General features: G+C 48.9%; 2 protein-coding genes across 3 annotated transcripts; one reads left to right on the forward strand and one right to left on the reverse strand.

Annotated features, from left to right (window-relative positions):
• Positions 1-117: 117 nt before the first annotated feature.
• On the forward strand, positions 118-4985 carry CNTF (ciliary neurotrophic factor). 2 transcript variants are annotated; one of them, XM_016200509.2, is made up of 3 exons: positions 118-139; positions 1562-1687; positions 3070-4985. In XM_016200509.2, the coding sequence occupies exons 2-3, from the start codon at positions 1574-1576 to the stop codon at positions 3556-3558; spliced, it is 603 nt and encodes a 200-aa protein (XP_016055995.1). In that variant the 5' UTR covers positions 118-139; positions 1562-1573; the 3' UTR covers positions 3559-4985. The 2 variants fall into 2 exon arrangements, with proteins under 2 accessions (XP_016055995.1, XP_016055994.1); XM_016200508.2 differs by lacking the exon at positions 118-139 and having other exon boundaries at positions 1467-1687.
• A 15193-nt stretch (positions 4986-20178) lies between these two features.
• LOC148092066 (macrophage-expressed gene 1 protein-like) lies at positions 20179-24783 on the reverse strand. Its single transcript, XM_087822291.1, has 3 exons — positions 24776-24783; positions 20926-21186; positions 20179-20842 (listed from the first exon to the last, which is right to left on the reverse strand). Exons 1-3 carry the CDS (start codon positions 24781-24783, stop codon positions 20179-20181), a joined length of 933 nt encoding a protein of 310 aa, XP_087678417.1.
• Between the last annotated feature and the right edge of the window lie 2087 nt (positions 24784-26870).

Raw genomic sequence — 26870 nt, forward strand, 5'->3', positions numbered from 1 at the left:
AGTTGTGTTCATGGAAGCAACTGGTCTTCCTTGGTTGTACTGAGTTACAGTTGTCCCAGGGTGAAACGCTGCTAAGAAAACCACATGCCCTCAGAGCAGGCCTTACGTGGCAGACCCTGTTTGCTCTTGTGGAAATCAGGTAGTTAACTTTGGACTCTGTGTAGCTCTTGATTTCTAACGCTGAGATGCCCTATGATCCTGTGATCAGTCGGCAAAGTGTACCAACTTTAAGAAAAAGATAGAATCCTCTTACCTTCTAAAAAGGCCTGTGACAGCCACCCAGGCCTCATTTCTTCTGTACAGCCCTCCTTTGTTTACCTATGGAAACTGGCCCCTGAGAAGGCAGAGGTAGTGTCCGTGATAGGAAATAGTGAAAGCTAATTGATTCATTTGAAGTTGAAACTTGCAACCCCTACCAATTGGCACCATCCCCTAACCTACTGAATTAAATGCAGTAGAGTAGCAGCTCTCCAACTGCTTTTAAACTCTCTTGTCCTCATTTCAAAGCCCAGCTCATTATCTTACTTTGTTAAGAAGCATGTAGTATAACTGCGATAAGGAAAAAAAGAAAAACATGTTGTCACTTGAGCAAGATTGCCTTAGTAATGTTACATGTCAGGGTTGGGTGGTTCCTGTCCTTTGGTAAAGAACAGGCCTAAACAGTACCTTCCTCATCCTGAAGCTACGAGGAAGGCACTGTGATTGAGATCAGAGATGCTTTCTTAGCCGATTTTTAATCAAATGTAAGTTAAACTACCTTTAAATACATAGTAAAAGGATGGGAGTAAAAAAAAAGGATATCTTTTTAAAGGACCTTTTTCACACAAACTTTGTTCCATGAACAAAATGTGAAATATCTAGACAATGAAATTGTAAAGTCAGTGGAAGAAACAACTGTAGAATCAAACACTAATATTTAAATTTTGAGCCTAGTTAGTTGGATTTTATTTAATTTCTTTAAGCCTCGATTTCTTTATATGTAAAATGGGGGGAATAATGTTTATCTCATGGAATTATTTGGAAGATCAAATAAAGGCTTGAAAACCTTGAGCACAGTGTCTGGCCCAAGGTAGGTGCTTAATAAATGGCAGCTATATTAATAATATTAATGTAATATTATTGAATACTTTGCCAGGCCAGAAAGAAAGACAGGGAGCACAGAGGAGGGTGGTAATGAAGTGAACTATATGTGTGTGTATAGAATAGGTTACATTAGGCAGGGGTGTCATGAGGATTAGTATAGTGTGATAGTGACCTTGTTGCTAAGTGCAAAAGCAAAACAATGACATAAAAACAAGTAGGCTAGGCACTCAGTGGAGGAGAGAGATGGAGGCAGACGCTGCAGGAAAAAAAAGCTGAGTAAAAGGGGCCTTTGATTCCACAGGCACAAAAATCCACAGCCAGGAATTTGCTGCCACCTCTGAGTCAGGCAGGGGGTGGGGGTGGGGTACTCCATTCCATTAGTAGAGAATGCCCAGTGGATTTAGTCTTTGAGAGTCACATTTCTTATTTGGAACAGTGTAGGCAGAAACAAACTCAGCTCACTTGTTTCCTGGGACAGTTGAGTTGGGGGATGGCTTTCGCAGAGCACTCACCGCTGACCCCTCACCGCCGGGACCTCTGTAGCCGCTCTATCTGGCTAGCAAGGAAGATCCGTTCAGACCTGACCGCTCTTATGGAATCTTATGTAAGTTGCCTATTTTGCTGTTGTCTATTTTCACTTCCTCTCTTCTGATGCAACCCCTTACCATCACGCGCCAGTCCCATTACCAATTATAAAAGCCCGGATCATACAGTCACCTGTATATTGGATACATGCTATTTGACACGGTCCCTTGCCTTAAGGAAGCTCATATGAGCTTATTTCCTTTCTCTGGTATTTTTAGGAGACATGTTCCTTGAGTAAGAAAATACACGTGGGTTGCTGGGTAGGGTTGGCTATCTGTCTTGGAGGGTGTTCCTAATTTGCCTACAGTCTGAATTCTGCCAGAAGAGATGAGCCATGAGCCCTCTAAGTTTGGGTTCTTCATATACATTGTTCTGAATTTCTGAGCTATGGAAATGAAAGACAGAGTAAGGTTTATAGGATTGTGAGAAGAGCAGTGTAAACCCAACCAATTTCTCATACAGTATTAGCCACCCACTTTTTAATTAAACACAAGAGTGTTTCTGGAGTGCCCTGGCTGGTGTGGCTTGGGTGGAGCGTCATCCCGTGCACCAGAAGGTCATGGGTTTGATTTCCGGTCAGGGCACATACCTAGGTTGTGGGTTCGATCCCCAGAGGCAACTGATCAATGTGTCTCACATCGATGTTTCTCTCTCCCTCCCCACCTCCCTCTGTAAATATAAAAAGAAAAAAATGTTTCTGGATCTAAACAGAAGGGTCACCTATACTATCAGAAGGATTCCCTAGAAGATTCTCTGGCAAGTGTTAAATTCTTAAAACATTAACCATGGGTTTCAGATTGGTTTTCTGACTGGGAGATTATCATCAGTCTACCTAAGATCTGCTATGGAAACACTCCAGACCCTGTGGAGCGTATCTTTGTATAGCTCCACCCGTCGGAAATCAGATCCTGAAGTACCAGTTTTTTAAACTGATTTCCACTGAATTCTCTGAAGGATTTTCCTCACCACTGAGAGTGGGCAATGGAGGAGAGATGATTAGAAAAATTCTACAGAGTCTACATTCTAGGGCTTCCTAGGTGTGGCCAGTGTCTTCAAGTATGTTTAAAACACTTAAAACTTTAGTATGATTAAAATACTCTAGGAGGGAGTTTGAAGTGGGAAGGAAAAGTAATCCCAGACCAGTGGTTTTCAACTTTAAGAACCAAATGAAAGCTGCAGATTCTCCCAGGAAAAAGAAACAGTCGTAGTCAAAGCAGTATGTATAATTCCAGGGACAACAGGGCCTTCCAAAAGTCCAATCATGGACCTCAAATCAAGAGTTTCTGTTCTAGACTTTATTTTCTTTATAATTTGGATCCATGACCAGGGAAGCGAGTAAGATTTTATATGAGATTTGGGGATTATTAAGTGAGATGTGTGCGTCTCTGTATCCTTGGCCAGGTGAAGCATCAGGGCCTGAATGAGAACATAGACCTGGACTCCGTGGATGGTGTGCCAATGGCGAGCACCGGTCGGTGGAGTGAGCTGACCGAGGCCGAGCGACTCCAAGAGAACCTCCAAGCTTACCGTACCTTCCATGTCATGTTGACCAGGCTTTTAGATGACCAACGGGTGCATTTCACTCCAGCCGACAGTGACTTCCATCAAGCAATACATACCCTTCTACTCCAAGTTGCTGCCTTTGCTTACCAGCTGGAGGAATTAATGGCGCTCCTGGAACTCAAGATCCCCCCCAATGAGGCTGATGGGATGCCCGTTATTGTTGGAGATGGTGGTCTCTTTGAAAAGAAACTGTGGGGACTAAAGGTGCTGCAAGAGCTCTCACAGTGGACAGTGAGGTCCATCCATGACCTCAGAGTCATTTCTTCTCATCAGACTGGGATCTCAGCACATGGAAGCCAGTATATTGCTAATGACAAGAAAATGTAGCAGTTAGCCCGGCGGGAGTGGCTCAGTTGGTGGAGCGCCATCCTGTGCACCGAAAGGTTGTTGGTTCGCTTCCCGGTCAGGGCACATAACCTGGGTTGCTGGTTTGATCCCCCATCGGGGCACATACAGGAGGCCGCTGATGGATGTTTCTCTCTCCCTCCCTCTCTCTGAGCATGTCTCTGGTGAAGATCAACAACAAGAAAGGAGCAGTTACCCATCTCTCTCCCTTTCTTTTCAAATGGAATATATATATAGTTATCTGAGGCCTCGCTTTCCCATTCTTAAATTTTTGAAAACCTTTCAGACCACAGGCATTTTCATCAAGTAGGGTTGGAGACATGGACTAATTGGGCATACAGGTTTAGTTGGCTGGAGGATAGGCGGGGGGATGCTGGGACCGTAAGGGAGTGGGGGCAAGGGCACCATTGTTCCACCTCAGTGCTCCAGCCTTTCCTACCTGCCAAGAAACCTCTACAGACATTTAACAGCTTCACAGGATAAATATATTTTTAACTCTTGTCCTGGTAGACTCTTTTGAGGACTATAACAGGGAACTAAAAATCATGGACTTTATCCAATTCGAACTCTTGGATAATAAAGACAGTAACTAACGTTTATTGAGTATCTACTACATTGAAGCAGTATGTCAGGGGCTTCATGTATGTTAGGACTTTCACAACCCTGTCAAGGGAGGTGATGTTATTTCCATTTGGCACATGAGGTAACAGGTTCACAGAAACTTATAACTTGTTCAAGGTTACCCACCTAGCACACAGTGCACTAAGTTTGAACCCAGATCTTTCTCATTTCAGAGCCTATATGCCCTTCACTTTAGAGGCCTGACGTGAACCTCTATCACTGCACCTCTTTGCCACAGAGGGTTGGAAAATGGACTCCCCATGGAGTCCATCCCTAGCGCTGAAAAAACAACCCCCTTACAGTAGTCCCACTTATCCAAAGCTTCACTTACCCCGGTTTCAGTTACCTATGGTCCATGGCAGTAAAAAATATTAAATGGAAAATTCCAGAAATAAGCAACTGATAAGTTTTAAACCGTGCTGTTCTGAGTACTGTGATGAAATCTCATGTGGTCCCGTGCCATCCTGCCCAGGACATGATAAACTCCTTTGTCCAGCGTAGCCACGCTTTATACACTGCCACCCGTCAGTCACTTAGCCATCTCCGTGATCACAGAGAGCAAGCGAGACCACGCTCACATAACGTTTACTACAGTGTATTGTTATAATTGTTTTATTCTTGGTGTTAACCCCTTACTGTTAAGAAAAAACATACAGGGTTCTGTACTCTCTGCGTTTCAGGGATCCTCTGGGGGTCTTGGAGTGTCTCCGCGTGCATGAGGGGGACCACTGTACATGTCCTGAAGGGCACAGTGTGAGTGTCAAAGGCAGTGTTTGTTTCCATACGTGGCAAAGGAGAGCAGTGGAGATGTTAAGATACTGCTTGGGGAAAAGATTAGACCCACCAAACTAAACTTGGGAAGCTGGGGGTGGGGGGTGGTAATGCAGCATACCTCAGAGTGTCCACTAATGTTTGTGAGCTTGGGGTTGGGCACAGCTTATGCCAGGCTGGCACGCATTGTAATCAGCAATGCTGCGATACGGTCACTGTAACCCAGGCATTCATGGACAGTGGATGGGATACCACTCAGGTTAAAAAGTCCCAGAACTCCTTCACCACGCATTCTCTGGACTTAGTCATGAGGAGAGGGTGAGGCCCACTCGGTTCCCAGTGGGAAAGCCAGCGATACTGAAACAATGCACAGCAAAGCCCCCATGCTTCCCAGCAAAGGGGCAGCACTGTGTTTAATGTTATGGAGAGAAACAGTATGAAAAGTTCGCTGGCCGTCGGGCCTATGAACTAGTGCAAGTGTGAATCCAAAACATCTCAGGTGTATCCTTTCATACCTCCAGTCAGTTAAGATGCTGGACCTTGGGTTGGGGGCCCATATCGGTTTCGTTCAGTTGCTTGAGGTAGCTTAAATGAGCCATGAGTCAAGGCTAGCTCACATAGGTTGCATGAGGTGGGATGGGTGACTTAGCTTGTGTCCTTTCCCACAAGGGTTCATGAAGTCAATATTATGAGAAGACTCTAGGGTAGAAATTAGGACAATACAGGGGAAGTAAGGCCCTGCTCTCTAGTATGGAAACAAGGTTGTATGCATAGAAGAGATCACACTAGGTTGGAACTGTAAGACAGGCTTAAGTGTTACAGAGTTAAAGGAAGGAGCTCTACGAGGACCAGACTGAATTAGGGATTGACATTAGGCTGGTGCTGCTGGTGTGTATCCTGTAACACAGGGATAACAGTGTCACTGGGAGTCTGTATATTTTTAATCATCCACAATCCAAAAGAAATTTTTGATCTTTGGATTTTAGTTTTGTTTCTTAGATCTGCATATGGATAAGATCTCTGGGGAATCATAGTTTTATATACATATAAACTATAGAAATATGTACATATACCATATTCTATATGTGTGTATATGATTAAAATGCATACTTTCAGTTCTTTGCCCCTAACTCTTATTTTGTCAAGAGGATCCCTTCCTGTATGAGAGTTGATAAATTCCTCCTGCGTTGACTTAAGAGAGCGATTTGGAAAAGATTTGCAAATTAGCACAAACTCGAAGCCCAAGCATGGAATAAAATTAGCTTTGAGATAGTCAGGCTTGAGGGAAGTGAGAGTTTTAATAAAAACGGAAAGTGTAAAGTCATAGCCCTGGTATTGCTGTTATTTCAGGCTGCTGTGGATTAAAGCCCAAGGGATGACTCATTGTGGTGACCGCTGGTCAAGCGGGGAGAGGACAAGTAAATATTTCAGGGTGACATAGCCTGAAAGGTGTAGAATGATTTTTTGTAAATTCTCACCTCATGGGGTAGCTGAGCACGGGGTGGGGTGGGGGTAGGAGCTCCCACCAGGGTGGCGAGGGTTTGGCGGAGGGGAAGACCAGAGGAGACAGAGTTTGGGTACCACCTCGACTGGTTTGCTGTGCATGTGCATGTGTGTTGCCAGAAGTGTTCAGGTCAGGACATTAAAAAGAATGGTTTGGCCTCTTTGTCTCATCCCACCTCAGCTTAAAGCCTCAGACCCAAGAATGAACCCTTTGAATACTGGTACATTAAAAAAAAAAAATGAACATGACAAAAATTTCCTCTCTCTGCCTAAAAGCTTCTATAGAGCTCTAAGGTCTACAGATAAAGAAAGAGCAAAAATACAATTTGGTCTTTTGATGAAATGCGTGTGAGAGAAAAAAATCCAGGTGCATGCGATTCTTATACTAACTTGGATCGATCTACTTTGGGCAAATAGAAAATAAAAGACACGAGAATGGCTCACAATAAAGATCTCACCTCAGCAAGACCATGAGTTGCTTCTTTTATTTCTGTATCTTCGGATGAACAAGGGGAATTTCAAGTGATTTCAACACTGTAATGCTCCCAGCCAGCCCAGCTCAGTCAGGGGTGCTGGGTAACTCCACGAAGCCAGGCCCCTGGGGAGAAAGGGTAGGCTGCCCTGATGCCCACCAGCCGGCTTGCAGACGGGGAAGATTTCATTTTATGTGGTTTAATTTCAAGTATTTGAACCCCAATCAAGCCTTTGAAAGACAAAAGAACCCTGACTAGATCATTGCTGGTCAGGTAGAAACTAAGTTGTGGAAAATCACATAGAGGGAAATAAAAATTTGCTAAGACTTTCTGTATTTGTGGCCATTTGTTTAAGGTAGTATGAAACAATACTGCATTTACTTACATCGGGCTTCTCTATTTTGTGTCATCTAATCCTCTGAGATACGATCTCTTGCTCACAAATGACGGAAATGAGAATGAACATTAACTAGTCCCAGCCCCCTGCTCTAGTGCTATATGACAGGACTGGAGTTTCAGCTCTGTCTCCAAAGGTCATGCCACTGCCACGGGACACCTAGTAATTGAGGTCATCTTATACCGAAACACACTTGTTTTTGGGATAAAGCCAGTACAGACTTGTACCAAATCTTGCTCTTTGGCAAACCCTATGAAATTTCCAAACTTTGAGACACGTCACTTTTTCGGAGCTGCCTCATTTATGAAACGGAAATGACAAATACTAACTTCACAGGTTGTCACATGGTTTAGACAAATTGAGTATCTGAAAAGTACTTACAAATGGCGTACAGACATCCAGTGTCTTTAAGGCCTCAAATTGCTGGCTTGGATTAACGTACGACTCTCGACTGAGGAGAGAGTTCTGTATGTATCTCAGAGAAACACAGCTGCTTCCCGGGACCCATCTGGTCACAGCCTAGACTCCGCCCTGCCCTGTCTGTGGGCCTCTGGCCACCGGAGGCTGACCCGGTCCCACACAGCCTCCAGGAATCGTCCACGTCCCTGGAGAGTTGAGACTCGGGCTGCTCACTGCGCCCCAGAAGATGGCTTTCCCAGTAGGCGGGTCAGACAAGCCCTGGAGAGGCCTGGCAGGCTCTCTGCAGAGCCAAGGAAACGTGCAAACCAGGGCACCACCCAGGATGTGTTAAAGCCTGCAGTTGGACGTAGAGCTGTCCTGCCATATACCAGCACCCTCCTGTTAATGCAGGAAGGAACTCAAACTTCATTTATTTCCATCCCATCATTAGACACAGCACCAGGGAGCCAGAAAGGTTGAGTGTCTGCCTCAGTGTCCCAGCTAGAAAATGACAAGAGTGAGAGCTACAGCTTGGCCTGGGGCATTCCCTCCCGACTGCACCTCCCAGCTTCTCCATTAGACTGACTTCATCTTAGGAAACATCTGGCATTTCTGTTCACATCCTGTTCACTCTTCACCCAGTGCTCTCTCGCACCCTTACCTCCAGTCAGCCTTTGTGAGCCTGGAAGCAGCTACTCCTAACACAACTTCACAAGATGCTAAAATTATTAACGTTATGAAGGCTGAGGCATGAGGAAGGGCTCCATTCTTGTTCTGATTAGCCTGGGAATTTGAACTTTTTTATGTTTTCGGTTCTGTCGCTAACCCTCTGAATACCCCCTAAAGGACTCCCGCATCCAGACCTCCTGACACCGGTCCTCCAGATTTCCCGACATCTAATAACCAGCCTGGACCAATCCTGGGGCTAAGAATGCAGGACTGATTGTCCTCAACAATGCACTTTTTACCCTGAGGACCCTTAACTCTTCTTTCTTCCTCAGAGCACTTCTGGGTTTTTGTTTACCTGTGTTCCAAGTCTGCAAACTCTAAGACCCTTGAATAAATCTTTATCACTTATTTCTAGCCAAAGCCTCCAGACCCTCGGCGTTCTTTCGACATGTGTGGACCCGTGTCGTGGAATCTGAGGCACGCTGCCCTTTCACTCGGGTGCTGCCACTGGGTTCCAGCAAGGGGCCTGCGTGAGCCCTTGGGCCCTGTGGGCTCCCCGACTGCGCCAGGGTTCCAGTGGTGAGTTCTGTTGGTTCCAAACCTCCCTCCTGCCGTCGGGGCTCAGAGCTTTAATTCTCGGGTTCTCTGATACTGGTCATTGTAACCGGGTGCCCTCTTTCTAAGTCTGTTTATGGAGGGACAACCCCATTCTACAACGCCAGCTGATTCATAGGCTAGCTTCTGCTAAATATTTGTCTTGATGAACTTCTGCTAAGAAGGACAATTTGGAATTTCAGTGGCCACTCTGGGTAGCTTTTGAGATTCTGAAAGTAATATATTTACGTGCACAATTAGAAAATCTTAGCCATGTTAAACAAGCTGAATGAGAAGCATTTTTCAGTTGGTATTTAGAGGCCCCTAAGAAATTCAGTGGTTCAAAGATAGCCTCCATTCAAGAAACAAATTTGAAACTAAAGTAAATTCTGAACTAAACAAAAAAATATGAACTCTTTTTTGGAAACTTCCTCAGCCAATTAATAAGAAAGATTTCATAGGGAAGGACACAGACATAAATTCTACAAATCTGTTTTCCAGGCCCAACTTCCTACCGCAAAAACGAATGAGCTTGCAGATAAACCCCCTGGGGCTGTTTTGCCCAGCTATGACACCTTTCAGGAGAATTTATCTTTTTTTAAAATTTCTTTTTATATATTGATTTGAGAGAGAGAAAGGGAGAGAGAGAGAAAAAAACACACAATAATTTGTTGCTCCACTTATTTATGCATTTATTGGTTGACACTTGTATGTGCCCTGTCCAAGGATTGAACCCACCACCTGGCGTATCGGGACAACGCTCTAACCAGCTGAAGTTTCCAGCCGTGCCAAGGATTTACCTTCAACATGGAGTCTGCACCCTCTGTAAGTCCTCAAAAGCTCCTTCCTCGGGAACTCTAGCTAGTTATAAGTACAAACGTTTTGGTCCCTCCTCTTCTGTCTTTTGAATAAAACAGGCCAACTTAGCCAAAATAATTTAAAATTCTAACCACCATTAAGGGAAAACTTTAAGTCCACCTCCAGGGCCCTCCCTGAGACAGGGAATTCTAAACCTCTCTGGGACCATGGAATGCACTCTTTGATTTGCAGAAGCTTCTAAAAAACAAAATAACTTTTAAAAAAGCTCTAAAAGATTCCCAAAAGAAACTTAGATCATCTGAACAGGTAATGAAAAGCAAGAATCTCCTGCAATAGATTAACAAAAAAATTAAAGATATGAGAAGTCCCTAAAACAAAAGACTGTAAGACCAATTGGTTATTTTTCCTGTCTCTCCCAGGGGTAGCTATTGCCAGTGCTCTAGGAGCTTGGCTTGACTTTTTGCCTGCCTAGTGTTATCTACCAAAAAGAGTTCATCCCCCCGGGGCTAGCTGAGCCAAATGCTAGACACTGAGAATTGCAGTGGAGAAATCTTGGCTATTTCTTGATGAATGACACCATCCAGGAGAATGGGAGGCTACTGCTCAAAGCCCCAACTCCCTGATGGCAATGGCCTTTAGGTAAAAGGTTACAGAGGGCAAAATCACAAGACACCCAGGTTAGGGGTCCAGGTTGTTGGGAGCAGGTTGGTTGGAGGTGAGGTGAGGGTAGTGAATCATTTCTTCACATCCCGAGGACAGGTCTAAGGTCTGCTCCAGTGTCCCTCTGTCGGGAAGTAGCCAGGAGGCCGTTCCACCTCAGGGCTCAGGAGCTGAAATGTAACTTAGGTGGAGATGTTATCTTTAGCCACAGAGGCCCTGACCACGGGACCATTAGTCAGGGCCCAGGGCCCGGCTGCTGCCTTCTGCTGCCTGGGGGTTGCTGGCTACCAGGGGGAAAGGTCAGATCTCTCAGGGTTGTAGAAAGACAGAGAAAGAGATGGTTTCTAGAGCTGGGGTTTCAAACTCAATTTAATCAAAGTCATGAGGACCTTCGGGTTCACTGGGATGAGCAGGCCGCCCGTTCTTTCTTTCGCCTCAGAGGAAACTGCCCTGGAAGGTAAGACCTGTGCACCCTCTAGAGTCCGTGGGATTGTTTAATATCATGCCAGAAATATTTACTGTTGATCCCAGCCGAAATCTGGCAGGATATTTGAAAGGATTTGATAGCTTTTTTATTAGAAATTTGGCAAAATTGGAAGCTAAAAATTCTAAGCCTGATTAAAAAAAAAAAAAGTTAAGCCTCCTCCTCAAAGCTAAAATAAAACTGTGTATTTAGTTTAGGGAAAGAAGCACATGGGGAAGATGTCGTTGGACTGGTAGATCGATCTATGATGTCACTTAACTTACAACCCAGTGCCTTGGGGAACTGGAGCAACTGTCCTTATCTTACAAATCTTTGCAAAACCAGAGATGCAGCTCTGAGAAGCAGTTCAAAGCCCACCTATCTCTACCATCCTCAGTTCCTTAGGCTGAAGGGGAGGGGGACAACAAAGTGTTTTTTGTGTTTTTCTTAAAGCATAAACTGCTGCTCTGGCTCCAAGTTTCCTTGCCAAGGTCAAATACCATAAGCTTAATTATCTTCCCCACATATATTAATAAGAAAATGTCTCAAACGTTGAATGAATAAACTTAACTTATTCCAACTGTTATAAATTCGTGGGTTTGGGCATTATTGTGTCTGTCTTATGGCTGAAAGTTTAATGAAACTACCAGGCCTCTGTTTGCATCTGTCTGTATGTTTGTGTGTGTTGTGTGGTATTTCTGTCTCAGGAAGGTATTGCTAATTTGTAAAAGAGCCCTGTTTAATTGGCTTAAAGGAATTAAGTGCTTATATAAAAAACTCTCAAAAATATAATAGAAACTAACCCAAAATTCTTTTCAGAATCACATGATCTGAAAAAATATTTGATATTAAAGCTGGTTTGAGTTTGGTCTGGTTTAATTGGCACAATATTAGAGTCATCAGAATTATGTGTAATACTTTTATTCGACTTGGGTTTATTATTCAGATAAATTTATCCTATCTCCATTGCAAAATTTGCGAGCAAGAAAATTAACTAGATATAATGAAATTTTCATAAGTAACCTAGACATAATTATTGAGAGCAAGTAAAATAAATACATGTAGATGGGATAAAAAAAGTTTTTAGGTAAACTTCAGCATATTTATGTTTTAGTGTATGTTTACTTAAATATTTCCCCAAAATCTTTTGGTAACTTGAAATCTTAGAGTTTTGCCAAGATAAGTTAAGTGATGAATCAATTGACTACCTAGGTCATTTCTGAATGACATATAAGTATTTAATTGTTAAAGAAGTCTATCTGCTTTTCATTTCTTATTACAGAGAAACTAAGAGATAAATTTGGATCCGTTAATGAATATGTCTTGTGCTTTGTTGAAGAAGCAGGTTTCTAAAAATTATAAAATATATTTGCTAGTAAAAGAGCCCATGTTTTTAGAAGTGATGAAATGTATTCATAAATTTGCCAATCTAAAGAACTCTAATTGCTGACTTTTTAGTTGTCATTAGAAGTTAATGTTCCTAAGGTTTAAGAATTCTAATTAATATGGAAGGAAATAATATGTGTTTCCAGTCAAAGGAGGTCTAAAAGTGTAGAAATGCATCTTTGAGAGGTTTGTGGAAAAGGAATCTTGAGACGGGAATTTTATGTATGGTCAAGCTAACTAAGATTGAGATGGACTTATTTATGTTACCTTTATTTTAATCTCGAAAGTACACTGATATAAAATTAAATTCCGTTTTCTCTCTCTGTTAAAAGGGAGCACCAACAACAGTTTATAACCCACACTGACAGAAGTCAACGCGTGGTTAGTATTTCCACGTGGATAACCAAGAGCCTCTCCTCCTAGATAAAAATGGTGAAGATGCCCAGTCACAGCCCTGCCCCTGCCTCTGACAGCAACAATCCAGAGCTAACCTGGGCTGCATGGGATCTTCCCAAAACTAATTGAACCAAGTCCAAGCCCTACAACAAATCCCTCCTAATACTTCCTTATTGGGGTGCCCAACATCTCCTTCGCTGCAACAGGCCATAAACCCAACTTTGTGTTCCTGCAGGAGTTGTCATTATGGTCTCTGGCTTAAGGGTATCGACACTGCAAGGAGAAACCACTGGGAATTTTTAACCAGTCAAAGGACACGATAGGGTTTTTACATTTTTAAAGTGAGCACTCAAGCCACGATGTGCAGATGAGCTTATGGAGGCGAGATCAGAAGCAAAACATCCAGATGATGGAGAAGTGAATTAAAAGTGACCGCGGGGATGGAAAAGCACGGCAGAGGATTTGGCCTGGAGGCTGGGGAGGGGATAGTGAGTTTTAGAAAAGGGAAAGAAACCAAAAGACACCCCCTCCAAGCTAGGAGGATAGTGAATGACTTAGGCAAGAAATACTAAAGGGGGAGCAGGTATTGGGGGAAGCGTAGGCAGTTGCAAGTCTGGTTTTAAATATGTTGAGTTGAATGTGGGGCACAGAAAGCATGGAGGAAGGAGTGGGAGGTGAGAGGCTGGGAATTAAGTTCCATAGGAAGACTGGGGCTCAACTGTAAGGGCCATGACCATGACCATGACCATGTGAAGGACTTTAGATTCATTCCATGGGCAATGAGGGAGCATTCAAGATTTTAGATCAGTGACCTTAAAGTCAGCATAAAAGAGACCCTGAGAAGAAGGAAAGGAAAGGCAAGGAAAAGTCACCAGGGGTCAGGTCAGTTCTTCTGCCTTAGTCCTAAAGGGAACTGCAAGGGGTCCCCTTGTCCAAATCTAAGTGCGGAGCCCCCTCTTATTCCGATGGTCACCAGAGCTTTAGCAGACCTAATGCATATCAGAAAGCCACCCCGCTCTCCATCTCTCATCTTGGGCAAATTTGTGTCTCCCCCAAAGGGTTTCATTTGATTTTTCCTGGACCTCCCTCTCCACATGAATAACTCCTGTCCTGCTTCAAGGTTCAGATCATATTCCACCTTTGTGAAAACATCCCTGATCAATACACCTGCATGGCTGCCCCCCCTCTTTGCTGTGACTGTTCCTTACACACCCCCTCCTATCGCTGTTGCTTCCACTCGGGCTGCTGTTGCTGCCGCCACTGACGACAGTGATGACTTCAGTTCTGATACTGAACCAGATGCTCTGCAGCTCGCTCAGTCCTCGCGACACCCGTCGCACTTGATGCGATTATCATTTCCACTTACCCGACCAGAGAACTAACGCTCAGAAAGGTTAAATGACTCACCCAGCAGCATTGCAGAGCTGATAACTGGCAGAACTGGTATTCAAATGGAGGTATTTGGGGTGTAGCAGCCAGACTTTTTCTTTCCGTCGCGATTGTATGGCTTAGCACAGTGCATAGTGACTGTGTGTGTGGCTGTCTCCTGCTGGCATGTGGGCCCCTTGGAGGCAGGGTCTGTGCAGACAGATGCTCAGCGAATGTACCCCGAATGGAGGAGGGAGGCAGGCAGGGACAGTGGTAAAGGGAGCGGAAGGTGGGATGTCCTGGAAGGATGATTACCTCGTGAGACCAATGCTTCCAAACCTTTTTTCACAGAAATGAACAAGGTGGCACACTGGGGTAAACTGGAGGGGATCTGGGTTCTGGGAGCAAACTGCTCGAGGCTGGAGGGACCTGGACCATGGTAGGGAGGCTCTGTCTGGCAGTCTCAGGCCCCACTGGGTTACCATAGTGTTGAAAGGATGACTACCCCTTGGCTTCTGTTGGACAGACTGCGCTTGATAAGAAAGGTTAACTAGCTATTTCTTAAAGGGCCAGGTAGTGAATCTCTCTAGGCACATGTGCCACAAGATCTGTGCGGCAGACCCTGTCCCTGCAGCGGGGGGCGGATACGGACAGCACGGGAACCAGGGCGCGTGGCTGTGTCCCCTGAAGCTTCCTTTGCAAGGGCAGGCACCCAGCCCCCCCCCCGTGCACTCCCACACTCACGTGGCCCTTAGGCTTGGCAGCTCTGAGTTCTTCTAGATTCGGATGAAGTCGTAAGGGAGGCAGACCCTACCCCATCTCACCGGAGGCGTGAGACGGTGGCCGAGATAAGGTGGGGCTCAGGGGGGGACTGTCCACAACTGCTCAGCTCTGTATTCATTTCTCTTTATTAAAAAAAATAATCGACGGGCTTTTGTGTAAATACATGCAACAAAATTTGGAAAATGACTTAATCGGAGGGAATATAAAGGCAGAAAAGTTGGAACTAAGATTGAGTTTAGCAACAAAAATGTAGAAGGGGCCAAAATGTGTAAGCTTTCTAGAAGTCAAAATAAGGAGAAACGTCTGTTTGCTTCACTTATGTCACTTCCAGCATCCATAACATAGCAACAACCCGGTGTCTGAGAGAAGCCTGCTCCAGGAGAAGACACTGTGCCATGTCACAAGCAAGGATCCTGACAGCCGTCCAGCTGGGATGAAATTTCAGCAGCCTCTCCACCCTGTTCCTCTCAGTTCTGAAAGGAATGTGCTCCTGGACGCCTGCGGATGCTGCCACCTCCCCGTCCCACCCCTTTTATTTTTATCTGTCTACTTGCCTAGAATATTTTGAGACAATGAAAACTACGTTTTATCCATCTTTGCATTACTCAAGCTCTTCTGATGGGCAAATTAGGGCTTAAAACTGATTTATTAAAGAAATAATAATACATCTAAGAATCTAAGAGGGGCGGGTGACCTAAAAGGACTTGATAGCTGGGTGTCATCACCTGGGACCGCACAGGACCTGTCGCAGAGCACGTGCCGGGTGCTCTGCCTGATGCTGAGCTCTGGAAGTACCTGTGCTGAGCCCCCCCCCCCCCCCCCATACAGAGAGCTCAACGTCAAGCTGGGTAAAGAACTCACGCACGGCGACACCCTCCTCGCCACATGCTGCTGAGGAGTAAGACAGGCCTTCGTCCTGGCGACCGAGACGTGTGATTGTCAGGGGAGAGGGGGTGATTGAAAAGGCATTCTTGGGGGAGGGGACATGAGACCCAGTCTAGACTGGTGAGTAAGAGTTCAGCAGGCTAAGGCACAGCCGGGGATTGACAGGACATGGGGACCAGTGTGCACGGCCCAGTGGGTGTGTCATAGCCAGAGGCTAGGGGAGATCAGGGGGCCAAGGTGGGTCAGCTCTAAGGCAAACAAAAGTGGAATGACACGTTCGGGTTAACATGTCCTGTCTAATTATTAATAGCGCCTCCTTGGGTCTCAACAGGAATTCAGATTTGGACTTTAGGGCGGTCCATTCTGTCCCCTTTTATTTTTATCCCATATCAAAGCCTTCGTTAGGCCCCAATTGTCACCTCACTGCTTTGGGTGGGGGAGCTCAGCGTTTGCAGCCTGGGAGGCTTATTCCAGGAGGTGAACCGAGACCATCAGAGGGGGGCCCTCAGCTGCTGTTGAAAGGATCCTCCCAGGCCAGGACTGAACAGATCTGACAATGTGTCTGGCTGAGAGGAGTCCTGTCTCATCCCAGAAGCCCAGTTAGCATTTATGTCCCTCATCTTGTTTTGTTTGATGCTCTGTGACATTTTCACAAGCGTAATTTATATTGTGTGGGCGTCTGACCCACTAAACCAGGAGCCCTGCCCACATTCCGTTGTGTGCCCAGCGCTCTGCCGTTGCTCACATCCACACGTCCTCGGCAGAATTACCTGCACATCGTGACAGCTCGAGGTGACGTGCCAGGCACTGTATTAAAGGATTTCCTTCCATCATCTCCTTCAATCCTTGTAACAATGGTCACAGGATTATTCTCATTTTGGAGATGAGATCAGTTCTCAGAAAAGTGAGACAGTCTGCCGGTGGTCACAGGGCTAGTGAGCAGCTATGCTGGGGCTGCAGCCAGGTCTGTCTGATTTGACTCTGGGGTCCTACTCTTACTGCAGTGACAAATCAGACCCCTGGTGTTAGCGTGATACATTTCAAATCTAGGAAGGTCAGGCGGTTCCAAAGTGCTTTGCATCCATTAACTCATTTAATCTTCTCGAGTAACCTAGGAATTTAACGTGCCAGCTCCATTTTATAGAGAACCAAACATAGGCAAGTGGAATTACCAGAGGCCAATATTTTGACCCAGACCAAGCCCCTAGCTTTGCTGCTATGCTCAGCTTTAGGCTCCTGGGAAAGTTACTTAATTCTCTGAGCCTTTGTTTCCTCTCTGGTAAAATAGGCCTATTCCCAGTTCCTAACTAAAATTGTTTTCCGAAGACTTCAATGAAATCATCTTCGCAAAGGGCAAATTCTAAATAATCAGTAGGTATGAGCCACTCTCCTTCTTAATATGTGAGTCGTGTGACTTTGAGAAAATCACATAACCTCTCTGAGCTTCAGTCTTTTCATCCACAGCCTGAAGGTTTGGGAAGATGAAGTGAGATGTTTTTATAGCGGTATTTTCACATAGAGGACATCTCTGTGAACGGCAGTGACCATGTGTCTGGCGCAGGCTGAGGAGCGCCACCAGTCCAGAAGTCCTCAGCAGACTGTCAGCTCTAATGTGCCCACACCGGACCAGCAGGGACAGCCATCTCAGTAGTCCCGGCGTTATCTGGATTTCAATTGCCTCTTTTACTTAGGACTCAGAGTTCACCCCAATGCTATCTCATCAGTATCCTGACATATTCCAGTTTGTAGCCAAAGTAGTTGAAACCCCAAGAAGTAAAATGACTCACTTAGGTCACCCAGTCAGGGAGATGGGGTCTTGTCAACACCGTGGGGCCACATTTCCTGAAAACTACCAGTACCTAAGGTCTCTCCATGTGCCTTTGAAGCTGGGTCTAAAAACCCACCCAACAAGGGGCTCATTTGGACAGCGTCCTGATAGGGGTACAAGGGTAGAATAAAAATACGAGTTTTAAATTTCTCTTCCTTTCTCTTTCCTTTCCCGCCCATGTATCAACAGATTGTATAATTGATTAATTACCTGTCTATGTTTTACTTTGTGCTCTGGCTAAGATTTTGTTGCAATTCTCAGTTGACCAGGCAAGAACAAAAAGACTTTTAGCCCAGCCCTGAACGTACACTCCTGGCCACCAGGAATGCGGAGGCCGATCGATTAGGCCTCAGAAACACCAGGATGCTGCATGCCCAGCCACCGCCTGGCCGGTTCCAGGGTGCTGGCCATCCCGTCCCGGGGACCAGCAGTGAACACATTCATCAAGACCCAAGACCCCCGCAGGGACTCAAATCCAGGGCTGCAAATCCCCAGAACTCCCTGCACCCCCTACCCACACCCCCTTCCCCAGGTTTCTTTGTTCTGCTCTCCCTCTGCCTGCAGTGAGAGGGGGAGAGGGGTTTTGAGGACAAGAAAAGCCTCCCGTCTCCCCAGCTGCTGGCACCTGTCCTGCGGGTTTGGCTTTCATGGGAGCAGCGGTCCGGACCCGGCTGCAGGTTATCTTCCCAGGGTCAGCCCTGCATGCCCTGGCTTCCGAGGTCAGGGTTTACTGGGACACCAGGTTCTTGTGACAACCAGAGACCCGCACTCCGAAGTTAAACTGGGATGAAGTCTGTGTTCCAAGAAATCTCAGCCTTGTCCCTAAGAAACTGCTGTCTTGGGCTAGAGAATGGCAATGTGCTGTGACGAACTTGAGCTGAGGGAGTCTCTTCCATAGGAACTGCTAGGGGTGGCATAGAGGGGTGGGGACTCACATACATTTTCCAAAGCTAAGCTTCATGGAACATCTGTTGGAAACATCCAGTGGCTTTTAAATGTTTTAACTGATCACAGTTTGAAATATATTTTACATTGTGACCCAGTGTATTGATCCATATATATTAGTTTAAACCCTAGAAAGCTGCCATTTTTTGTGTAAGTCAAAAATTATTAGATTCTGGGCAGTTTTTATACGATCAACTTAATGTATCACTAAAACAAAAATTCACAAAATAATTCTTAGACTTATTTTATGCAATGCACCATATTTTCTTTGTCATCTCATGATCCACAAGTAAGTCAGACCCTATTTGAAAAAACAACCACCACCAAAAAAACCTCTCTGACTTAGATCCAGCCCAAGAGAGAACTTTTGGGGTCCAATGCAATGATTCTGGGAAAACAGACTGATAAAATAAATTTTATAACAATTACCAAAAAATTCTGTCTTCAAAACTACATCGTATCTCTTACATGTTCTGTCTTCCCTGTTGATCCCCCCTGCCAGAGACCACCAGGAAGACATCTGTATTTGAACAAAGGCAAGTTTATTGGCTCCTTGCAACAAGGGAGGCAGCAGAACCCCGAAACTCACCGTGGGGAACGGCGGGCTCCTCGCAGGGGGTACCCGGGGAAGGGGTTCTCGCAGGACTGAGCCTGTGCCGGCGACGTGGAGGGGGGCTTGAGGGGGGCACGGTTCAGTCCTACGCTGGTGCTTCAGAAAGCGGGCCGATGCCATAGTATCTTACCATTTAGGCGGCGGAAGGAACAGGATGGGCTGAGGCTTTAACTGGCAGCCAGGCGCAGTCCTGTTTGGTTGGTTGCCTGCCCATTCAGACAGAGCTGGGTTCTGCAGAGGTTTCAGTGGCCCCGGAGGCGCTCTGCTCCTGGCTCAGGATGCTCCCCTGCATTTTCCTGTAGCCCCCTTTCTTGCAATGTCTGAAGCCATAGGCGACCCCCAGAGCAACAGCCAGCGGAGCCACTGTGGAGCCCAGGGCAGCGCCGCGACGGCCTCGGCGCCGGGCCCCAGCAGCCGGGCTGCTGAGGTCGGCGGGCAGGGCGGGCCGCTGAGGTGGGCCTCGCCGACCCGCTCCCCGCTGGAGTCCGTCAGGACGAGGAGCCGCGGGGGAGCTGCTGCTGCCGGGCGGGGCGGGGCGGGGCGGGGCGGGGCGGCCGCAGAGCCGCGCGCTCCGGGTCCACGAGGGCCCCGGCCCGGGGCGGCAGAGGATTTGGCAGCCGTCGCTGATGTAGGCCTGGCGCTGGCTGGACCCGGCCGGGCACTTCCTGGGGTGCCCTGGTAGAACCCCTCCTGCAGGAGCCCGGGGCCCTGGCCCTCCGTGAGGCCGGCCAAGGGGCTGCCCGCCTGGCAGCTGAAGAAGCCCCCAAAGGGCACGGCGTGCGCCGCCCCCCGCTCCGGGTCCCCGCTGACGCGCACCCTGAGGTCCCCGAAGAGAGTCGGGGGTAGAAGTGGGGGGGCAGGTGCGGGCCCGGGTGAGCAGGCTGGGGCGGTCGGGCCGTCGAGGCCTCCGAAGAGGAAGCCGGCGGGGCCGGGCGGCCGGGGCGGGCGCACGCGGGCCGGCAGCGGGCGAGGAGCGGCGAGCAGCGCGGGCACTGCGGCCGGCACGCGGGGCGCTCCGGCTCCACGCCTTCAGCCGGCTGCGCAGGCGCGGGCCGCGTGGCCGGCGGCAGGACGCGGCGCCGTGGGCGGGTTGCGCGGGCGGGCGGCCCGGCGGAGCGCGCCCGCGTCCTCGCCCGACAGCGGCTCGCGCTCCTGGAAGACGCCGCCGGAGCTGAAGTCGGCGCGGCGGCCGCCCGCGCCCGCGCCGCGGTCCACGTGGGCCTGCGGGCTGAAGGCGGGCGCCCCGCGCGCGGGCAGCCGGGTGCGCGTTCGGCGCGTGGTGGCGGCGGGCGGCGCGGGCAGGGGCACGCCCGACCTGCTGATGGCCGCCGGCCGGCCGCCGATGCCCTCCCGCCACTTCTGCAGGGTGGTGCCCGGGTGGAAGGGCGCCCCGCCGTGGCCGCGCGTCTTGGAGGCCGCCGTGTTCTGCAGGTAGACCTGGATGAGCCGGCTCTTCTCCTGCCAGGAGGCCACGGCCCCGACGCTGACCTTGTGGAAAAACAGGGCGGAGGCGGCCAGGGTGACGCTGCCCCTCTGCCCGGCCTTGCGGCTCACCCGCTCGCGCTTCGCCCGGTCCTCGGGCAGCAGCGTGGCCCCGGCCACCGCGTGCGCCAGGACGCGCGTGCCGCACCTGAGCACCAGCGTCTCCGCCAGGCGCTCGGCCTCGCGCGTCTGGCTGCTCGCCAGGTGGCCGCTGAGGGTCAGCGGGTCCCGCAGGAAGGCGGGCTGGAAGCCGGCGGCCTCCTGCGCCCGCGCCGAGTACGGGCTGTGGCGCACCTGCACCCTGGCGTGGCCGTCTCGTGCTCCAGGCTGTACTTCTTGACCTTCTGGAAGTCGGTGGAGAACTTGCCGTTCAGGACCGGGAGGAAGGAGAGCTCGGCGTTGATGGAGGCCGCCCGGGCGTCGGTGTAGCCGAGCCAGTCGTCGATGAGCTGGGCGCGGGTGTCCACCACGCTCTCCCGCAGCGGCACCGCGTGCGCCCGGTGCGGCACCAGGTGCTCGCCGTCCGCGGTCGGGCGGCACTGGGAGTAGCTGCGCCTGAGCACCAGCCCCCGCTCCAGGTTGCGCAGGTTGTCCTAGCCGCCCCGGGCAGCGCTCCCAGCAGCGGGGCCCGCGCGCAGCCCTGGGTGCCCCGCGCCCCCGGGGCCCCGGGGCTGCCGCGCCCCGCGCAGAGCAGGGCCAGCAGGGCCGCCAGGCGCAGGCCCGCGGCTGGGGCACAGCGTCGCCCTGGCAGCCCGCCGCCCCTCAGCGCCTCCATGGTGGGGAGTCTGGCAGGGGAGGGCCTGGCCTGGGAGCTGAAATAGGCGCAGCCCCCGGACAGTGACTCAGTCCGACTCAGGCCCCTCCCCATGGAGCAGTCCCTCCCCCAGGCGCCTCTCCGCAAAGTCTCCAGGTAGGAATGCCTAGCGCATCCTTATGGGAAGCCCCGAGGGGGTGCAACCCAGCAGATTCCAGGCTTTGGGCTGGGGGTGTGTGAGAGATGAACTAGGCTGGAGAAGAGCTCCCTGCCACCCGAGGGGCCTGAGGATTCATCTATATGAAGAAAATCAAACCTTATCTATTGAACGCCTGATATTTAGTCATCGCCGGCCCCTGGCCCCAGATGTAGGTAGGGTGCTGATGCTGCTGTTTGGTCAGGCACAGGTTGGGCAAGGAAGTGGCCTAGGGACACAGCCGGGGCCTCTCGCCGGCGGCCAACCAGCCTGTGGGCACGGAGGCTGGGAAGCCACAGGCCACATCCACTCCAGGGCTGATTTCCTGGAATACCAGCAGATTGTCAGAAGGGAGCCCCTTCCCGGACTGGGCCAGGATCTGGGCAACTCTAAGCCAGGAGGGGTGACCGTGCCAATGTTCCAGAGCCCTGGGTGTGGGCAGAACAGAGCTTCCGAAGTGGGCCTTCGCATACCCCACACACAGACCCGGGCCCAAGGTTTTCCTCCTCCCTTTCCATCCATTTGGAGCCCTCTAGCGGCCCCCTGCCCCCGAGATTAGCAGCTGCTCAAAAGGAGACCACCGGCTGGGTGCTTTCTAATCTTATTTTAACCTCTCAGCAGCCTCCTACCGCACATCAGGAAACTGAGGCCCAGAGAGTCAGGTGAAGTGCCCAGGGTCAAAGTCAGGTACACGATGGAGCTGGCACTTGACTCCAGGTTCATCTGAGCCAGAGAACAGTTTCCACCCACTGATCTGAGCCGGGTGCCTCTCCTTCCGGGTCAGGGCCAGGGCCTTGATTTCTGTCCCTCCTGGGGTCTTTGCAGTCAGAGGAGGCTACTGGAAAGGGCACCTGGGCTCACTTAACCCAGCGGTATAGGCCTGGGTTAGACCTGGTGCAGCAGTGAGCTCCGAGCAGAAGTCTTTTGTACCCAGCATGCATGAGGGAGGGGTGGCGCCCTCCGGAAAAGCAGGGGCTGGCCTTGACCTCTGGAGATCTGAGTAGGAGCCTGGGCGCTCTCATTTCGCCAGCTGAGTCCTCTCACTTGTGTGGCCTTCTCCCGAGTCCCGCTTCCCTCTCCTGTTACGAGATGAGAACAATACAGACCTGTCCAGGCCTGAGCTGTTGGATGCAAAATGCCCAGGAGGGCGCCTGGCACCAACTAGGATGCTCATGCAGCAGAGTGGGGTGACTTGTCCGAGGCCTGGATTTGCACCCAGGCCCGTCTGAATCCAAAGCTTTGTGCTCTTCCTACCACCAGGGTCCCAATCTCTATTTTTACAGTCTTTTAGTATAAAGTGTGATTTATTTATCATAAGGCAATTTGGGATGGATGATTTGCTAGAAAGAAGACTGTTTTCTGGGAAAGCAGTAAAGCTTATCTCCCCCCTCTTGGTGTATCTTCCTAGGACACAGACAAGTATGCATTCTGTTTTCCTACATCCTGCTCAGTTGCTAGGCTTGTGCCTTAGGAACAAACACTTCCTATGTCATTATAAATTCAAAGGAGGCTGGAAATCCATCAGGTGTGGCAGGGCAGGTTTGTGGGCGTTTTATAGCAGTGGACACAAGGGAAGATAAATATGCTTGGACCGAGCGGTGGCTGAGCACTTGTTGACTGAGGTCAGATGCCAGCAGGGCGAGGGCAAGGAAAACTCTGGGAGGATGTTTGGCTACCAGCCCTGGGTAGCATTTGCTGAGGCCCGGGAGTAGGATGTGCCCAGGCTCACATCCCCCAATTGTTCCGAGGCAGCGTAAGGAACACACAGGCAGGGCAGCCTTGAGTCAGGTGCCAAGGCCTCATGTGACCTCAGAGAAGTGTGACTTCCTGCAAAACAGGAACCAGTAAGACTTTTCAAGTTGTTAACTTAAAAAAATTACAGCAAATGCTTGTTATGGAAATGAAAAGAGGGTTAGATAAAGTGGAAAGACCTTTCTCCCCCAGGTCGACTCCCAGAGACAGCCTCTGTGCATACCTTGGCGACCTGCTTCCGTGAGTGCACCCAGGCTCAGAGGAACTATTTTCTTTTACAAAAATGGTAGCAGGCCATGGACACTTTTTTACCCTCTGAGAAGCTGATTTACATAGAAGGTGATGTGCACAAGGTCGCACAAAGACAGATGGTAGCAGGACCGGATCTGAGTCCCTGCCTCTTGACTCTCCCAGGCTCAGACCACATCCCACCCTCAGGCTGTGCACATTCCAACCGAAAACCCTTAGTGGACACACACACAGTTACCCTGGCCCATAGGCAGGGAAACGGCACGAACATTTAATACCCTGCAAGTCACAGGCCAGCCAATCAGAACTGACACTGGCTGCAAATGGCCTCCAGGAGGTTACTAAATATTGCTAAATAATGCTAAAGGTATGCTAAATACTGGCCCTGCATGTAAGGGTCTCGTTTCATACCCTCCGGGTCTCTCAATGCATAACTGGGGAGGGAATTCATAAATGAATGAATGAATGAATGATGCAAAGTGATCTTAATATCACAAAGGAAGAAACTTCTTTTGGTGGGACCAACGTTATTAACTGCAGCATTATCTGTTCGCTTATTTTTATAATAGGGACAAAGGAGGAGCCATCAAGCTGCCTGAAAAAATTAGGCTGCTTGTGAAAAGGGAAGACGCAGTGATGAGAAAGGAAAGAAGCAGAGAGGGAGAGTTAGCTGGAGTTTGGCAGAGCTGGTTTGGGGAGGTACCTTTGCACTTAGTAGTTCTGTGCCCTTGGATGAGAAACTTAATCTCTGTGAACGTTTTTGTAAACATCTGTGAATGTGAGGGGAAGGAGAGGAGCAAAGAGCACTTTTAACCAAGATTATATCTATAAGGGATCAGGTGGGCTGAGAGGACTGGGGGCCTTTTAGTCTGCTGGGCTGACAGTTCAAGTCAGGGGCAGCCCACGGGCCCTAACTTTCAGATGCGGGCCTTATGGCTTTTCTCACTCTGAATGCAAGTTGATGGGGATTCTGGGTTAAACTTCAAAATCACCCCTCTTCCTTCTGCGTGCAGCCCCACAGCCACCCTGCCATGTGCACCCAAGAGTCACGGGCCAAGACACCTGTAGGCTCAAAGAAGTTTCCAGTTCCCGCCCCCCCTCCTTCCAAAGGCACCCGGGAATCCCTGCTTCCTGCAGCCTCCCTGCCTTTCCCGTGATGTGTTTCCCCAAGGATTCTCCTGGGTCTGCCTTACCTGGCCATGGAGACACGTATTCTTCACCACGTAGCTTGGAGAAGACCCAGGACCATCAAAGAGCTGAGGAAAAGAGAGAAGCCTTGCCCAGCATCACGCACGGAATTAACCCATGTCCCCAAAACTCGCCGTATAAACCACCATTCTCTCTTGTTTGGATGATTGCTGGGGTCCCCGCTCAGGTGTCCTTGTCTCCCAGAGCACAGCTGGGATCCGGGCAGACACGCAGATGAAAAACCTGCAGTGGTTCACTGCTTTGTAGGGGACAAAAAATAGATCCCCTCTATCCTTCTGTGTTTTTCACTGAGATCTCCTGTAACAAAAGACAGATGAACCAGAGAAAAACAGGAGCTATAACAGGTAAAAATGGGAGATACCCAGGGAAAAATGAGTAACTCAGAGAGGTGGCTTTAGAATTTAGCCTTAAGTACCATGTTACTATGGAAGGGCATGGGAGGGGGGGCGGGGAGTGTAGGCCTCATAAGGGAGAGGAAGTGATTTTTAGGGACGATGAATGGGCCCTGAGAAGAATAGATCGGAGGAATGACTGTTTGTGACAGTTTATCCGGTTGTGGTGCTGAGTTCTAGTCTTTTCTCCTGTGTTGAGAATCAATCTTCTCTGGCTGATGAAACTCCCAGGGAGGGGACTTATGACAGTTGAGCTCCTTTCAGAGGGTCTGTCTTTAGGCAGATAAGGGAAGTTGAGAGAAAACTTTTCCCTGCATTTGCTGTTTTTCTGATGCCTTTAGCTCAAAATAAGCAATATACCAAAGCAGCATATTTTGGGGTGGTGTGTGGACCCCACTATCCTTTAGCCTATAGAGTTGATTCCTAATAAAACCTGTTAAGAACAGAGGTTCTCGGGTTTCATTGAATAAGAACTTTTGAAGATGAGTTCTGAGCATCTGTATTTTGACCAAGTTCTAAGAACCAAATCACCTACACTCTACAGAGCTTACTCTGGACATTGAGATGACGCTACTATTCCATTGTCTTCATTAGCACAGCTTCACTGTTCCAGGAGATTCTTGCCTAAACAAAATATCCATCAACTCTTCAACAAAAGCATCAATGGACAGTTTGTGCCTTAAGGTGATGGAAACCCTTTGCCTACCTTGCTTTGCTGTCGACCTTAGATAGTTGTGTTGTGATTTTTACACAATCTTAATCAAGAACCTCCCCCCCTCCAGTGAGGGACCTGTCTGAAACCAAACATCCAGTTCTCAATAAATTCTAACCTTGCCTTTCCCCCTCCGAGACACTGCCAAGTCCCTGCTGAGATGGTGTCCTCTCTGTCTCATCAACAGGTTCTACTGATGACTTGTGGGGAGCTGGCATTCCACAGTCCCCAGGAGATTCTGTGGCTCAGTGAGGTTGGACAACTACCCAATGAAACTGAATTCAGATTGCTAAGCCTGACATCCCAGGTCCCAGCCTTCTGGCTGTTGTCTCACTTTCAAACCAGTGGGTGCATTTACTCTTCTTTTCAAACTGTACACTTTAGCCCGTTCTCTTGTATTTTTACCAAATTCATGCTTTTATTCAGGCTTTTCTCCCTCTCAGCCTTCTACACCTCAGCATCTTTTTTTTTTTTGGTTTGGTTTTGTTAATTCTCACCTGACTAATATTTTTTTCCCATTGATTGTCAGAGAGAGTGGAAGGGAGGGAGGAAGGAGGAGAGAGAGAGAGACAAACATTGACGTGGGAGAGACACATCGACTGGTTGCCTCCCGCACACGTCCAGACCAGGGCCAGGGATGGAACCTGCAACCCAGGTACATGACCTTAACCAGGAATGGAACCCGTGACCCTTCGGTGCGCGGGCAGACATTCTATCCATTGAGCCACACTGGCCAAGGCTCAGCGCCTTTTTCTTACCCATTGCTGTAACCAATCTCCAAGGATGGTCCCCAATTAACCACCCCTCCGAGGATTCCTGCCCCTGTGAAGTCCCATCCCACAGCGACTCAGGCCTGGCCCCGTGGCTCACTTTAACCAATTCCATGTGGCAGATGTGAAGCTGTGACAGTTCGGAGCCTGCGTCTTGCACTTCTGAGAGCCCCGAGCTGAGCAGATATCTGCTGGGGAGGCCACA

This window comes from Miniopterus natalensis, chromosome 11 (genome assembly GCF_054644295.1).
Source record: "Miniopterus natalensis isolate mMinNat1 chromosome 11, mMinNat1.hap1, whole genome shotgun sequence".
In the NCBI taxonomy this organism is placed as follows: domain Eukaryota; kingdom Metazoa; phylum Chordata; class Mammalia; order Chiroptera; family Miniopteridae; genus Miniopterus; species Miniopterus natalensis.